The sequence below is a fragment of the Rhyacophila brunnea genome, unplaced genomic scaffold, assembly GCF_057557595.1.
Source record: "Rhyacophila brunnea isolate RB1 unplaced genomic scaffold, BYU_Rbru_1.0 scaffold_14, whole genome shotgun sequence".
Lineage (NCBI taxonomy): Eukaryota > Metazoa > Arthropoda > Insecta > Trichoptera > Rhyacophilidae > Rhyacophila > Rhyacophila brunnea.
The window spans coordinates 9,939,682-9,956,993 of record NW_028232796.1 but is presented as its reverse complement, the minus strand read 5'-3'; the positions used below and the strand labels follow the sequence as shown (position 1 = coordinate 9,956,993).

At 32.1% G+C, this 17,312-nt stretch overlaps 1 protein-coding gene across 2 annotated transcripts in view; it reads right to left on the bottom strand.

Annotated features, from left to right (window-relative positions):
* Positions 1-2,828: 2,828 nt before the first annotated feature.
* LOC147075589 (D-beta-hydroxybutyrate dehydrogenase, mitochondrial) overlaps positions 2,829-17,312 on the bottom strand; it is a 247,599-nt gene continuing 233,115 nt past the window's right edge. For both annotated transcript variants that reach the window (XM_085941907.1, XM_085941906.1), the window contains exons 5-6: positions 13,891-14,252; positions 2,829-3,677 (exon numbers count right to left, since the gene is read on the bottom strand). In XM_085941907.1, the coding sequence (XP_085798033.1) occupies positions 3,519-3,677; positions 13,891-14,252 (521 nt within the window). In that variant the 3' untranslated portion in view covers positions 2,829-3,518. The remainder of the gene's footprint in view (positions 3,678-13,890; positions 14,253-17,312) is intronic.

Genomic DNA, 17,312 nt, shown 5'->3' with positions numbered 1-17,312 from the left:
CATATTTTAAAGCTAGCAAAGAGACCGACATAATATCCAATTTAAAATGATGGATCGATGGTTCAATAAAAACAGACTATCAGTTTAATGTTTTTTATTGGTGTCAAATTTTACAAATTTTATTAAAAGTAAAAAAAAAAACGAACACGTCACAAAGACATAAATGCTCCTAAATAAAATGCACGCGATTTATCAAATACTTTGGCACAAACAAATACTCAGTAAAATTATATTTTTTTGTGTATTTACACATCAATCAGTACTTGGTGATAGCATTTGATTAAAATATGAATTGTCAATCTGCTGTTATTATATTATAACAGCGGTTACACATGAGCTAGACATTACATCGTTTTAATTTTTTTTTTTTAACAATGAACAGTAACGTAAAATCGATCTTACCTGTTAATAAATTAATTCAAAATATTTGGATTATGACACTATAAATAATTAGATTTTTTGACTATTTCAGGTGATTCTGTTACAACGATCTGGGTTTCAATATTTACTATATTACATTACATTGCCAGGTTTAATCAGAAGACAATCATGAAGGCTTAGGTACACAGAGTAGAGGCTGTATTAACAGATTTTTGACTGTACGAGAAATGGATGTTGGCCACTTGCGCAACCTATTAGATAAATATTCTGGGCCCAAACACATATTGAAAAACGACAAGTGAATTTTTCCAGACCCATGATTCGAACCCGGGATCCACGATAATATAAGCCGACTAGTTATCGATCGGCCACCGTAGGCATCCACACTACACATATTATTATTATTAATATTAAAATATATATAAAACTTTTCAATAACTAATTTAATGAATGATTTTAACAATAATTGTTTAGTTAATTAATTTATTATAGTAACAAAACAGTTATGCATACAATACATATTATGTACATACATAATTTGGAAAAACCTCAGAACTACTAGAAAAAATCTTTTTGAAAAAATACGACGCCCAGCGGAACATAAAAACCACTAGTTAATTTCGTCGCAATTAGATGTGACGCACATATCTTAGTTGATAGAGTACATTGGCGCCAATCTAGTAAACGCGGGTTTGTTTTCAGTAGTTATAATATATGGTTTTTCTCAGTTGTTTTCAAATTATGTATGTTTAATATAGATATATTGTGAATTATTATTCTTTGAATAATAAAATAAAAATAATTTATCACGTGTTTATTATGTAGATTTAAATTAGGCCTGGAGAATTGGAGATGCACAAAAGGCAAAACTCGGATCATTAAAACCTAGTTCTGTGGAAAAGTATGTATATCTAATCAATGAGAATTTTAATTTCATTTTCATGAAATACGATAGTTTCAATTGAAGCTTAATGTAATGGTTCGGCTCATGTGTATACGTGGCTTTATAAAAAAATGGTTTTACAGACTCTGAGAAATAAATGCATTTTCAGTTAACACGAATGGTACAAAAATTAAATTTAAAATGACAAAAAAATGTAATGATCAATAAACAATAATGTCTAAAGTTTTAACAATATGATATAAATTATGTGAAACTGCGATGTTTTATTGTTTTTAAAAAGCAAAAGCAGAATTATATACATATCTCTATAGCTAAGTCCAGACTAAATTAAAAAAAAAACAATTGTTCGTAAACTTTTGCAACTACACAATTAATACAGTACAGTTATTTTACTTGAGATTCAATTCATGCCCATCTCTTTAAACATTGCCAAGAATTAAGTGTTGTTTGGAAAGTCTATATTCTACAAATTTGCACTCTTGGATCAAAACAAAATTCCACAAGACCATGCATCACTTCCTTTGATTAACAGTTTACCATTTTTCATTCGTTGCGGAATACATTAATTCATGATCAATAATTGGCCGAGGGTCGAGGGGTCTGACAATATAATATGACAAAAGTCTCAAAACCAATAAAAATATAAATTTACGATTTTTAGAATAAATTATCCCGTAAGATACTGTATCGTTGTTTGGGGAGGCGATATTTTTAATTTTATACCACTATTCTTCAAAAACGTTTAAAATAATTTTATACAATTTGATCACCTCGCTATTTTAAGTCAGTCTGTACTAAGCTTCATTTAAAATAATTGACTAACTAATATTATAATAGTAAAAATTTCTTTAATTAAAAAAAAATGAATAAAAGGGGAACAAACTTAAAATAAGAATGACAGCTTTGGTGATAAGAATCAAAACTATTCCATCTAATGCCTAGTCTAGAACAATATATATATATATTTTCATGAATAAATGGATATTGTATTAAAAAAATGTTTATTTTATGCGAAAATTATCGAAAATATAAACTGTTTTTTTGTATTCCACTAAAACATCGTTCATGAACAGATATTTTTGATCTAGACTAGGCATAACGATTACATAAAAACATAGTGAATTACATACAGATGACGAACAAATAAGTAACTCATTAAAATCATGGATTTAAATAAAGGCAAGATAGAAAATAAACAAAAATATTATAGTTATACTTTAAATAAATAAAATATAATAAAAAAAACAAAAGACACAGTATAGATAAACACTGCCCTGCTAAGTAAAAAGACAGCGTTTTTGGTTATAGTGAAACTGTTGAAGGATAACTCAAGTTTTAAACTATTCTTTCTCTTATATTATGTAAAATTACTGGATTGTTTTGATATACTTAATATAAGCAAAAGGGTAGTTTAAAACTTGGGTTCTTTTAAAACAATTTCACTACAACAAAAAATATTGTATTTTTACTTAGCAAGGCAGAATACTTCACAAAGCATAATTATAAAACCAACTATTCTTACATTATCTTTTGATTTTTTTTTACAATAATCCATCAATGATTAACTATTTACAAAAAAAGAAAACAACTGCAGAAGAAATATTAATTTATGTACTTAGATATTATATAATACGATTATATTATATTGTTTCCCTTTTATATATATGTATAAAAAATATGTTGGTTGTTTTGGTAACCGAAATATAATACAAATAATATTGATTTTAATTTTATTCAGTAAAATTTAATGATAAAAATTGTGTATTTTGATAAATAAATATCAAATGAAATTATAACTTAATAATTAGCATTTTTTATTTTTTTCCTAGTTGGTATGACTGTGCCCAATAAACAATACATAATTTAGGTAGGTACGTCATAATAATTTTATTTAAATTATTTCCGTATAATCAGCGCTCAATTAACAAACAAAAATAATAAACCAAAGTATTTGGAACTCATTTGAAGTATTAAAGATATTTTAATAAAATAATTAAATTAATTTTGAAGACAATTTAGAGATATTAGTTCTACCGTAAGCAAATGCTTTGTTTTATGAAAATAGCGTATAATTATATAATATGAATCAATCTGTTATTATTATAAATGTTAATGTGAATTAAAAAAACGGTCAGAGTTCCAAATACGGCGTTTGAATTATTATTCCATTTGCCCTCTACGCTCCTCTACGATCGGCCGCCATCGTAGCACCACGCTTTGCACGACGTAGAGCTCACTCGGCGAAAATAACATCGTAGACGGACCTAGGAAAGTGGTCGGCTACGAAGGACTGGAGCTTCTCGCGGCGGGTGACGGGGGTGTAACGGGCCAGGGGGAAGGACCTGGTGACGGCATCTGTCAGAGCACGGGTCACTGGCGTTAGGTCGGCGTCCTGGAATAATAAGTAATTGCAGATGTAATATTATTTATTCGTTTGAATTGCAAAGGACAGCCATTTTGTGGGTGAATTAGCAATTAGTATTTAGAAAAAAAATGCAAAACGAATTTAATTTAAAAATCTTTGACCTATTTAAGTAAGTAAAAACATGAAGATAAAAGTCAATATCATTTGGTTAATCCAAAGACAATTACATTGTAATAAATGATTCAGTTCGAACAGATCTGCAACTTTACTACATTATTTTTGATAATAAAGAGCGAATTATATTATGGTGCTTGTCGTTGACTATCACGTGACGTCACAGTAAGCTGCCGCTATGGGAAAAAAGTGTGTAATGACGTTTTTCTTGGTGTTATCAGACTGATGCTCCCATCCCGTAGCACATTTTGAACCTTTAAACTTACATTGTCTGTTGGCAAAATCTGCCGAAATCACCAGAACAACAATGAGGTCACCTCACGTTGAACCGCACTGCATGACGTTGTATCATTTTATAGAGCTCTACACTTTTCCGAATCATGTCAAAATGACGTTTTTTGTTTTTAGTGGTTGGCACTATGTATTTTATATAAGAATATTGTCTATTATTTATGGTCTGCAGGCTGGGTTCTGTTCAAAATATTATCTTTGAATATATTAACGTATGTACACGTAGAAACTGTTAAAATTAATTAAACTTTGCATGAATAATTAATAATAATTCAAAATACTAACACATTATAGTTGGCACTCTCTATAGTTGAATTTAGAGAGGTGGCGATCGTTTTGCAAAATGACGAAACCATATACTAAATTTGTCACCGTGACAGTGTGACAGTGACGTGAAATGCATCTCAATTTGATTTCAACTTTAGTTGCTCATACACTGGTGTGTTTTGGTCTGGACTTGGGGCATAAAGCTCCCATTCACTATAATATACCGTGTAGGAAAAAGCTATAATCGAAATGCATTATGAACGTTCGATAAAAGGTATGGATTTATTATTAAAGGCTGCAAATCATGCCATCTTACTCTTGCCTACGCGTGTTTCGAATATCAATACATACCACGTGCCTATCTGGAGCGGAAGATGTGTTTCTTTATGTGACCGGATTCTACGATAAGACTTATCACTAGTAAAATTTCATCGATTTTCTCAAATGGCTTTTAGACGTACGAAGAAAAAGTGAATGAATCTCCGATTGGTTTCTGATACAAAATATTTTCTTAAAAATAACTTCTGTTTGAAATAAGTCATTCATTTGATTTATTTACAAGAATGAACATTATAAAGTTTAAATTCAATATGTACGCGTCACGTGATATAATATAAAACATAATATGAGGCGTGTATATTCAAAGTGAACTTATTCCATTTCAACATTTTTTTGGCGAAAGCTAAAAAACTGTTTACAGTGTTGATGTTACATATTATGCTTTTTGTATTGAAAAAAGTTACTTTTGTTACTAACACTGATTTTGAAGATGATTTTTCTACTGGTTTGAACTCTATTAGGATCTTCTATAGAAAAAAATACATTTTTTCCCCTTTAAATTCTGGCATTCATTACTCATTTTCGTAAAGTAGTGGAATAAGTCCACTTTGAAAATACACCCTTCATATAATGTAAATATTGAAAATAATACATAACCGATTGTAAATTATCTATGCCTGAAAAAGATTTATAAAAAAAATATCTATAACAAACAGAAATATAAAATTTTCTTAATTATTAGTATCTACGTATTCAACATGTCTGAATAGAAATATGATATATAGTATACAAAAAAGGTACGAGTGCAGGTCCACCGAACTGTTCCGGTTAGCAGACGACAAAGATAAGATCGCCTTGATGGTGACCGACCTCCGCTAGGGGATGGCACAATAAGAAGAAGATACAAAAAGTCCGGATTATCCGTGTTTTTTGACTATCTATGCCTTCTTCACACCATTCCCAGACAATCAACAGTTATGTGTAACTAAAAATACGTATGCAAGATGACATATACGTACAAGGAAGTACACCAGGTGAGCTAAATAAACCATATCTTAAGAATTTATCAAACGTAAACGTAAACGTTCACCTAACCTCACTTTGACGCAAGTGGAATCAATATTACCATAAGCAAGTTAGTTGTGTACCTTAGGAGAACAAACAACAGATAAAGCTGCTGATTTCTTAGAAAGTTATCAGGGAACGATTATATGTCGGAAAAATACGTAACCAAATAAAGATGTCTTCTAAATTTAAGACTACATTTGTGAACATTTGTTAGAAAAGTCAGTCGGATAAAGTGTGGCTCTATTCGACTGACGATAGTATCTATACAGCCTCAACCATTCCCACTATACAATCGTATATGCAGACTACATCCAAGTATACATGAGCATTGTAAGATCTGATGAGGAAGGGTAGGAGGGGGGTTGAGGAACAAGTGGGCTGTTGAACTGAATTCATGTTAACTTCCGATTGAATGAATATAATTTCGAATATATTACGAGGGTAGTCCCAGAAGTACCCGACCTAACAAAGAAAACACAAAAAATTTGGGAAAAAATATTTTTATTTCTCTACGTAGTCTCCTTTTAGGTCGATACACTTTTCCCAGTGATGTTCAATAGCTTCGATACCCTGTTTATAGTGAGAATCGTCGAGCTCCTTAAAATAGCCATCAACCGCAGACTCCACGTCTTCATTGTTGACAAATCTTTTACCACCGAGCCATTTTATCAAGTTTGGAAACAGAAAATAATCCGAGGGGGCTAAATATGGCGAATAGGGTGCGTGAGGAAGCAATTCGAACTTTAACTCATTGATTTTGGCCATCGCGATAACGGATGTGTGAACTGATGAATTGTCCTGATGAAAAGAAACTTTCTTTTTCGCCAAACGCGGTTGTTTTTTCTTGATTTTATCACTCAAACGCTGCAATAAGTTTGCATAATACACGCCGTTGATTGAAATCACCGTTCGAAGATAATCAATGAAAATTACCCCACGCGTGTTACAATGTCACAATAATATTATGTTACTATTATAAACAAAGTAGCAGACACCCCCGAGTAGGATCTAGCGCCACTTTGATATTGGTTGGACTGAAGCCTTTCAAATGAAAGTATTGTATCATATAGCTATGACCAATTTTTTACATGTTTACAAATTCACTGAGAGCGCTCACTGTTGATGACTAAACTTCAAACTTAGGCTTTATAAGGTTGGTACTTTCTATCATAGTCATTATTTTCAAACAACAACTGCTATCTATACATCAGGTCGGGTACTTCTGGGACTGCTCTGTATTAAAATTCTTATTAGTAAGAATGTCCGACGAAGTGAAAAAATCTCACCCAATCTACACTAAAACATCAGATAAAATGCAGAAGCTTGCAAGTGAAAGTCGAAAAATAGTTTTAAAGATTATTATCCCAAAGACAAGATAAATGATAACATATATAATATGACGAACTTGCGCGCAGAATCAAATTGCTATGGGACGCAAGTAAGTGACAGGAAACAGATAAGAGTAAGCAGTGTGATAGAGGACGCCAAACGAATTCTAATAGGCTGGACAAATGCAGTCGTGTACGGGTCACCAAAGGTCACGAAATGACCATAGGGACATGATAAAAACAGCTGAATTGAAAGTTCACTGGCTCCCGTGATACTCTTGATTAAGACCGAGGGTGGTACGGGGCGGGTTTGGTGGAGGGACTTTAACTTCAATGGCTAAACATTGCAGTGAAAGACTAGGGACCAAGAAAAATGGACGGAGCTAAAAAAATATTTTCGTTGAATTCCATTGTTATCTTTGCATATCCTAGTTCGTTGGCACCATAGATAAGCCACCCAAAGTAAAAGTAAAGAACATTATGTTTTTGTCACTTGGTTATCTCTCCAGTGGTTTAACCAGTTTTCCCGGGGTAACGTCCTTAAAACTATCTTAATGGTTTTATAATTGCGATCGCCTACTCTATCGGCCATATCTTTGTATGAGTGATTCGAGTTATAAATAAATACCATACTACGTAGCATCTTACTAAGCCAGCGATGGCATTTATTTTCTTGTCTATTCCGGAGCTTTAATTTTTGTGAATTAATTTTGAGATAAACCAGTTTGACTCTCAGCAATAAATGCGCATTAAATGCCACCTATAAATAAAATGTCATGTTATGAATGTTCAATCTGCCGTGAATTGAAGATTCATCCAATTGCTGATCTCCTCATTTTGGATCCGTTTTCTATCGAAAGTTGGCGACCAACATACAGTACACCTTCCTATCCAGGGCCAGTCGTATCAGACATCCACTCGACCCCTTGGATATTGAACAACTGACGGACATAGTGTATCCAAGAAAATAGCCTTCTAACTTCACTTCTGCTGTCCTGAATTATGGTGTGTCCCTATCTTAGAAATAGAGAGCAGCAGTTGTTTATTCTCACAAGGTGCAGAACCAATCTATTACTGGTGATGCCAATTGTGATGGTGATAATTATGTTCAACCAAATTGCTTCGGGTGTTGATGTATTCCACTTGCGTGAGGGTGAGTTTAGGTTGCAGCCATTTTATAAATTCTTAAAATAGGGCCTCTTTGGCAAACCTTGTGTACATTTTTGAACTTCTATAGATGTATAATTGTATTTTCACTGCTTTTGTATGTCTATATTATGTTCTCTTTTTATATTTTAATTTTTATCGCTTTTATGATTTTTTTTTTTAAAGTTATACTTCTTTTGGCGGGCTTGGGAAAACAGATCAGAGTGTATTTTTGGCGTGTGACGAAGTTGCGCGCGCCGATGCAACACAATTTATTATTATGATTATTTTCATTTCGGTCTCAGGAGTACATGCGCATGCGCATAGTGTCATTTAGTTAGTCGTTAAATACAACCAAGTAAACAGCACGTGTAAACATAACTACTATTGTGTCATAATAAATATAGGTATATATTTACAAAGAAATTTCTGGAGACTAACATTCTATACTGTTAATTCATATTCATAAAACTTTGTTTATATTGAAGTGTATATTTATTTTTCATTGTAAAGATAGTGTATCAAGATTTGATGTTAAAATTATGTAAGTATTATTTATGAGTAAAATTATATATCAATAAATAAATAAATTTTGTGAATGTTGAGTTGGTAAATAATTCAAAAATATATTAAAATTTTATTTTTTATTAATTCATCATGGGCACTTCTGAATCGATTATAACCGCTGTATGCTTTACGATATAAAGATGAATTTTGGTCCAATACAATAATTAAATTACAATTATCATGTGCTATTTATATGAGACACAGATGGATCGCGTACGTTCTCATTAACCTAATCCACTGTAATATTAACTGACTCAGGTAACGGCTTATTTTGTTTTGTTACGCCAAAGAAGTATAACTTCTAACGCGCGTACATAAGTACACAACGATTTTTTTTTATTCTTTATAATAATGTTTCATGTCATGTTGTGAATGTCTTAAACTTATAATTTGTATGTCCACATTATGTTAAAAAATAAATACATTGAAATAGAAAATATGCTTCTCATTGAGAGGAAACTATGCCCTGACTGATATTATTTACATACATTTCACAACATAATATTAAATAAAACAGTGGAGTATATTATACAAGTAATCATACATAAACGTAAAGTACCGACCCGTTATAGAATTTTATTATATTTTTTAGTATCGCCGAATGCGTATTGAAAAGCCATACTGTATTAAATTGCTTGTGTTTTCGTTTTCATTGGCCAAATTTACGTGAATGTTTTATAGGAGGCGAGCCGTCGGGAAAGAGGGAAAAATTTCCCTACGTAAAACGAAAGAAAAAAACCGTTATACATTATCATAATGGATTTATGGGGAATTCAATAAATATTGTAACAGCGCGAATTTGAATTACGCTCACGGAATTAAAAACATATTGGGTTAGTCAAAAATCGTTTACGCCTTCTTATCGTGTTCCGTTTTACATACTCGTAATATTATTATAGAATCAGTTTTCTTAAAATATCTACTACCATAAATTATGACAAGTACGTATTTAAAAATAATCATTTTTGTTTATGGTGATAATGTGAATCTTTATTACAAAAAAATCGAATTACGAACTACGGGAAAAATATTTTGATGCTCTGGCAATTCTGTAAATATAATTTAATGTTCCCAATTCATATAGAACATTTAAATAATTATTGTTAGGTAATTAGGTACATACCAACACTATAGAAAATTCGGTACTGTTCAGTTATCAGGAATACAGCGGAAAACACATTTTGTAGCCGATAAACTGGATTATTTGTTAGGTTAACCTAACCAAACCAAACCTAACCCAACCTAACCTAACCTAAACTAACCCAAACTAATAAATAATAAAGTATATCGGGTATTTTCAAAATGTGATTTCCGCTGTATTCCCGATAACCGAACAGTACCGAAAAATCTTTATTGAAATACATAATTTTGATTTTTTAATGTTTATTTACGAGGGTGGGTCAATAATTCCTTAGAAAAAAGCATTAAAACAGTTTTTATTTTTGTATTTTTTTTTTATTTCTCAACATAATCTCCTTGGAGCTCAATACACTTGGTTAGACGTTTCTCAATATTTTTTAAGCCGTCAGAAAAATAAGTTTTCGGAAGGTCCTCAAAATAAGCATTTGTCCGATCGATGACTTCTTCATTTGAAAAAAAACGTTGTCCACTTAGCCATTTTTTTAAGTTTGGGAAAAGGAAAAAGTCACTGGGGGCTAAATCTGGCGAATACGGTGGGTGGTCGACCAATTCGAACTTCAATTCTTCAATTTTAGCCATTGATCGTAAACATGTGTGAACACGGGCATTGTCCTGATGAAAGAGGATTTTTTTCCTGTTTAAATGAGGCTGTTTTTCTTCAATTTTGTTTTTTAGCTGGTCCAATAAAGATGCATAATAATCCCCTGTTATTTTTTTTCCTTTTTCCAAATAGTCAACGAAAATAATTTCACGTGCATCCCAAAATACAGTAGCCATAACCTTACCAGCTGATTTTACGGTTTTCGCCTTCTTTGGACATGGTTTGCCTTCGCAATCCACTGCTTTGACTGTTCTTTCGTCTCGGGAGTATAGTGGTGTATCCATGTTTCATCTACAGTCACAAAGCGACGAAAAAATTCATCCGGATTGCGTTGCATGAGCGACAACAGGGCTTTAGAGGCCACCACCCTATTGCGTTTATTGTCGACTGTGAGCAAACGCGGCACCCATCTTGCAGAAATATTTTTCATGCCCAATTTGTCATGTAAAATAGAAATGACGCTACCTTTTGAGATCCCTGTAACCTCAATTATCTCACTCAACTTTAATCTTCGGTCACTTAACACCATATCGTGGATTTTATTGATCATTTCTGGTGTAGTCACCTCTACAGGACGTCCTGAGCGTGGTTCATCCTTTTTAGATGTACGACCACGTCTAAATTCATTTAACCAGTTATAAATAGTTGCAAGTGAAGGAGCAGATATGCCGTGAACTAAATCCAACTCATTTTTTATTTCCTTTGCTGTTAACCCTTTTATATTAAAATGTTTAATAACAGCTCTAACCTCAATTTTCTCCATTTTCCATTTTTCCATTTTCCACAAGCAAATTTTTTTTTGAAATGTACGAGAAACACACAACAACCCGACCAATCTGATTGAAACTTCGCAGCATACTGAATCGCTAGTGCCGCTGCATGAAAACAAACCGCTTACAGTACTAGTCGCGCCACCTGTCGGCTTTTCTAAAGACTTATTGACCCACCCTCGTACAATCATCGTTTTATACGGTTTTTTATTATGTGTAATATTACTGTCTTCATGATACCCCATCATATAATGGACTTGAAGTTTCATGATGCTGTATATCGTGCGGTTTACATATTTAATAGCACCATTAAGGTCGGTCTATTTTGTAAAACATTTATTTGTATCATTTTGTGGTCATGGCGATTTTGTAATTGGTTATGCCATATGAAAGTTTCACAACATAAAGTGAATAATACAAATTTGTGAATAATACAAATGAGGATGAGCCATCGTCATGTTAGCGAAAGACGTGTGTTCAAACCCCACTCGGTATATGTTTTATTTTTCATGCTTGATTCTAAAAACCAAAAATTAAGTAGGTATCATGTCAATATAATAATATGTTATAAGCAGTCTGACTAATTTTGTTTCGATTGTTTTATAATATTATGTAACTATTTAACTTGTTTTTATTTTTGCCAGGCTCTAATTACCTTCATAATATTTCTGCATGTCGGATACATTAGCTTACAGACGATAATAATTGAATAAATGACGTACCTATTATATGATTTGTTTGTTTCATCTATTGCAGCAAAAGTTAAACTTCTACCTGAATGCCCTTCACATACTTACATACTTTGAAAATACTTTATTACGAATAATACATTTTAATAAAGACATTTTCTATAAATGTTACTCACACTTACCTATTTCATTAATTAATGATTATTAACGTCAAATAAAAGTTTTTTTGTAGACGATTCTTCACACCGTTTCATATACACAATAAATTTCTTTTTTACTCGTATTTAGGGATTCCAATCCCGGGATCCCGGGCTATTTTCGATACCTATGAATCTCGGGATTGATAAACATAATTTTGAAACTTTCGAGATTGATTTTTTTTTATCAATTTTTATGGAAAATAAAATAAAAACGAAAATATAACAGAAAAAATACTTTTAATAACAAATAACTACATTAGAAATAAACTCAGTTTAAAAGAAGTTTGATTTATACCAATGTGTAAGTTGTCGATTCATTTTATTTTTTCACATAAATCAATAAAAATGAGAAAGACTGGAAAAAACAATGCATCGCACTATTAACAAAGTAATTCCACCATGATCTCATACGTTTTACGGCAGTTTCATATTTGCTGACTAATTAGATTTATGAAGCGGAAAGGCCATAAGTACACCAAGATTTGCTTTACTATTTTAAATCTCGCTAACCCATTCATTAAGTCTTTACTATCAGAAACAGCAATTTCATATTAAATTCACATTGTTATTTATATTACAATATTATTTACCCCATTAAACTTATGTATTTCCAAGATTGAACGTATACAATATTAACAATAAATGTCTTAAATAGTATAAATTATACTAGATTTATTTTTGACCGATTTTATCAATGTTATTTGCAAATATAAAATTTTTATATTAACAATGGAAAAAATGTCAATCCCGGGACTGTCAAATTGTAATCCCAAAATCTCGGGATTGGATTCCCTACACGTATTATAAAAAGCCTTTTTAGATTTTTTCTAAATTAAAAAAAAATACAAAGAAAATAACAGTTCTCATTAGGTACAATACTTCCCCTACCCATGCTATGATAACAAAGCTTTCTCAATATTCGCATATTTACAAAACTACACGTAATGACTGAAAAAAATGGCGACATATTTTCTTGGAAAATTCTTACTAAACAATATTTAAATAATTTTATATAGATCTTACAAACAACGGTAAGAGAAGGAATTTTAATTAATAAATGCTGAATCGACATAAACAAACAATAAAGATGAAGGTCAAATCATTTTGGAAAATACTTTTAGAATCTCAATTTTATTGCTGTTAAATTTAAATGGCGTAATGAAAAACGCCAAAAATTTCACGGACAAGCATTAATTAAAATATTGACCTATATTTGAAATAAGAAAAATGTTTGATAATATTATCCTGGGCTAGGGGTCAGAAAACTGCGACTCGCGAGCCACGTAAAGTTCTTTGGAACGCGTGCGTGGTTCTTCAGAAATATTGAATATGAAAATACAATTCCAAATTTCCAAGATTTTGTCAAAACATCGCCGAGGATACAATACCACAATCATCAATTTATTATTTCAAGACAACCGTCTTAAGATGAAAAAATCAGTTTTCTTTGAAACTTTTTGGAATTTATGAATAGTGAAAAGATAATATTAAACCCGTGCTGAGAATTTAAAAAAATGTAATTAATAAATGCTATAAAGCGGTTAAGTATTGAAAGTTAGTAAGATATTCTTTACGGATATCTGGATTGTTGACATACATCATTAAATTCTGCAGAACCATTCGACAATGCAACGCATAATATAAAGATATCTTCAGACGACTCTGTATTGATCGATGAAGATAATAATTAAATAAAACAAAAAAATAATTAATATCCTACCTCTCCCTTTGTAAACTTTTCCAAGTGCTTCAAACTCTGTTCAAAGTATTCCTCTCCATAAGCTCCCCTCTGCTCCTCGCTGAGCAGCTGCCACATCTCCTTTGCCTGCTCCAACAGTCCAGCTTCAGACAGCCACGCACTTCCGGTGGTGTACTCTCCGGGTGCCACAACGACGACGTCCACACCCCTGGGCCTCAACTCTTGACGAAGGCAGGATGACAGTCCCTCCAGGCCGGCGAGGAGAGCGCAATGGACTCCGCGCACCGGTGAAGCAATACGGGCGAGGCCTGAGCTGACATTGACGATGCGGCCTCTGGCGCGGCGGACCAGCGGAAGCATGATCTGCATGACGCGGGCAGGACCTGTGAATAAAAAAATATTCTGATTAATATACTTTCAAAAATATAAGATTGTAATTTATTTATTATAGAAATGGGTAGAAATTATTTATATTACAATACCATAGCGATTCCAAAATGAAATTAGTATGGCTGAGTTGATATCTATTGAAACATATATATTAAATGCGCTGGAAACACTGTTTGATGGTGGCTTATTTTGACATTTTGATTTAGATGGTCGCGTCTTGTCAAACCCTACTTATGAGAAAGCATGATCAAGGAAATTTTCGCACCTACATCATTGTAGCCTTTAGTGACCACATTTCAACATCACCCATATAGATAGACTATAGCTCCAAGGTTTACTTATCGTAACTTAGTAGGTACATCGCAGCTGCCTTTCGTGCGTAGCGATTATGCTTTGATATTATTGTTAATGAACCTCAAGCCTACACCAATTTTCGATATTAGCTTTACATGTATATGATATTTAGGAATGTATGATAGAATGATATTAAATTTGGAGCGTACTGAAAACATAACCTTTCTCTTACTCTGATAGTAAATTCCCTTCTGAACTGTGATATTAAATGACGTTACCATATCACTGTCGCGATATAAACATATTTTAAAATAGATATACCGGCTTATATAATATATCATATCTAATATCATACTTTAGTATTTTATTTATTTATTTAGAAAAAAAGTATTCCGGCATTACAGCGATTGGCCAATGCGCCATAATACATAATAAATACAAAATTATAAAAATATCTGAATTACAAATAACAACTAATATAACAAGAAAGTAGAAAAGACATCATGTGTTTATGTAAATATTAAAGAAACATGATAATATATACAATTATAAATTTAACCTATTTAACACGTCCACAAACATTATGTAGTTAATAAAAAAATATATCAACCTTTATGGTGCCATCAAATAAGTTAATCGCACGATACACAGCATCATGAAACATAAAATCTGTCCTGCGACGAGGTATCTTGAAGACCGTAGAGTTACGAGTGATATTGGTGGGAACATGACAATTAATATTTGCCAGTATATACGGATTGTAAATGAACCCACGAAGAAGTAAAAAGAAATGCTTTAAAAAAGCAATCACTCTTCGGGTGGACAAGGATTGCATTGATATTATGCCCAGAAGAATAGATTATTAAATATGTGTTCATTATTGAACTTATGAAACTTGTTTGCGGCCATTTTAGTGTATTGGAAATACTTCGAGGCTAAATATCCAAAGTAGCGAGATGTCTTGTATTTAGGTACTAAACATGTCGCGTTTTTTTTTTTTATATTTTCTCCAACTGTCCTAACAAAGGTGGTCGGGACACTTAAATGTCTCGTATCAATATAATTATTGGTATTAATCTATTTTATAATTTCGTGGCTTACGAACCACCGTGATTGGTACGAGTGCAGCTCCTTGGCTGAGACTTAGTAGCTCAATAAAGAAAAAATGTTTAATATTTCAGGTATAATAATTATTATGTCATTCATTTATTGTACAAACACCGAAATAACTTAAATATGTGATTACATGGCAGAGGTATTCAATTGAATTTTAGACCTTCAATTAAAATCAATAAAATCAAAAAAAAAAAAATAATATTTTTATAAAAAGTTTCACTTCCCTGGCGGGTGTTATATACATATTATTGAATATTATACATATTATTGAAGCGCCTAGTTTCAAAAGCCCCTAAGACAGTTTTTATGATAGTTAGATGGATATTTTTGTTATGATGGCTAAATATTGAATTTTAAAAAACACCAAAAACCGTCAATACGTATGTTCAAAAATTAGGGTAAATTTTAAAACCCGCTAAAATGGTTAGGTGTGCTTTTAAAATACCCCTAAAATGGAAAGCAAAACTACACTTTATAATGTAATGAATTAAAAAATAAATACATAAAGTTCACAGATTCATTGCTTTTGATTATTGATTTATAGCTTTTATTGTCACTAACTAAAAGAATCACTAGAAAGTATTAAATAGATTTTGTGCATATTCCGAGAAATATTTAATGAACCATGTCACCTGACTTGACATCATAGAACCGGCAAGGTTAATCAGGATATAATCAGTATGTAGTAAGGGATGACGTAAAGTCGATTTATTGAATGCTTGACCACCAAAGATTCAATCTTGGGTACGAATTGACAGAAGGGTTTTGATGCGTGATAAAGTAGCCCAAATTTATTATCCCTTAACAAACAAAAATACAAGTTCAATTACAGATCGTACAACGAGAAGTTTACAAATAATATTTACGATGATTGTGTTTGCAATGAAAATTATTTAACGTCGAAGCGAGAAGCGTGTAATTAGTTTGAATGATTTGAAAGTACTAGTTACTGTTGTATTGTGACATTGGTTCTTATAGCAAAAGTAGACAAAGGAATATCAGAAACGGCGTGGTTGACTGACCGTTGTTTGTTCCCACACCGTGGATTATTTCTTAAAAATTTGTCTGCGAAATTTGACTATGACACAAATGTTATCAATTAAATAATGGATTTACCTGATTTACAGATGAAACCTGACACGTAAGCATTCCTTCGGACTGCGGGAAATGTTTATGCATCGGTTCGCACGCACGAGTTTACTGATCGTAAAAAAATATATTGCTGTAAATTTAGGTTTGAAATACACTTTAAGATTAGTTATATGATGTAAATATTTCTAGGTTTTTTTTAACTATGAATTAAATGCTATTGACACGTTGCACGTTGTCTGCGAAATCTCCTTCCACCCTCAAGTATATGATTTATTTGCTAAACGATGATAATCGTCAATTGAACTATGTGACCCATATAACTGATCTGTATTGTTTCTTCCTCGAAATGTTATTGTCATTAAAGCGTGAATTGGAAGTGAATAATAATGAAGATTTACATACAGTTAAGTACATGATGCTTTTACCGTAAAAGCCTTCCACGAATATCCTATTTAACTTATTCTGAGAGTATGTTTAACGATCCACAAAATAATATTTTACGACAAGTTGGAGTGAACAGGAAAGGTGAAATTATTTTGACGGCCCACGCA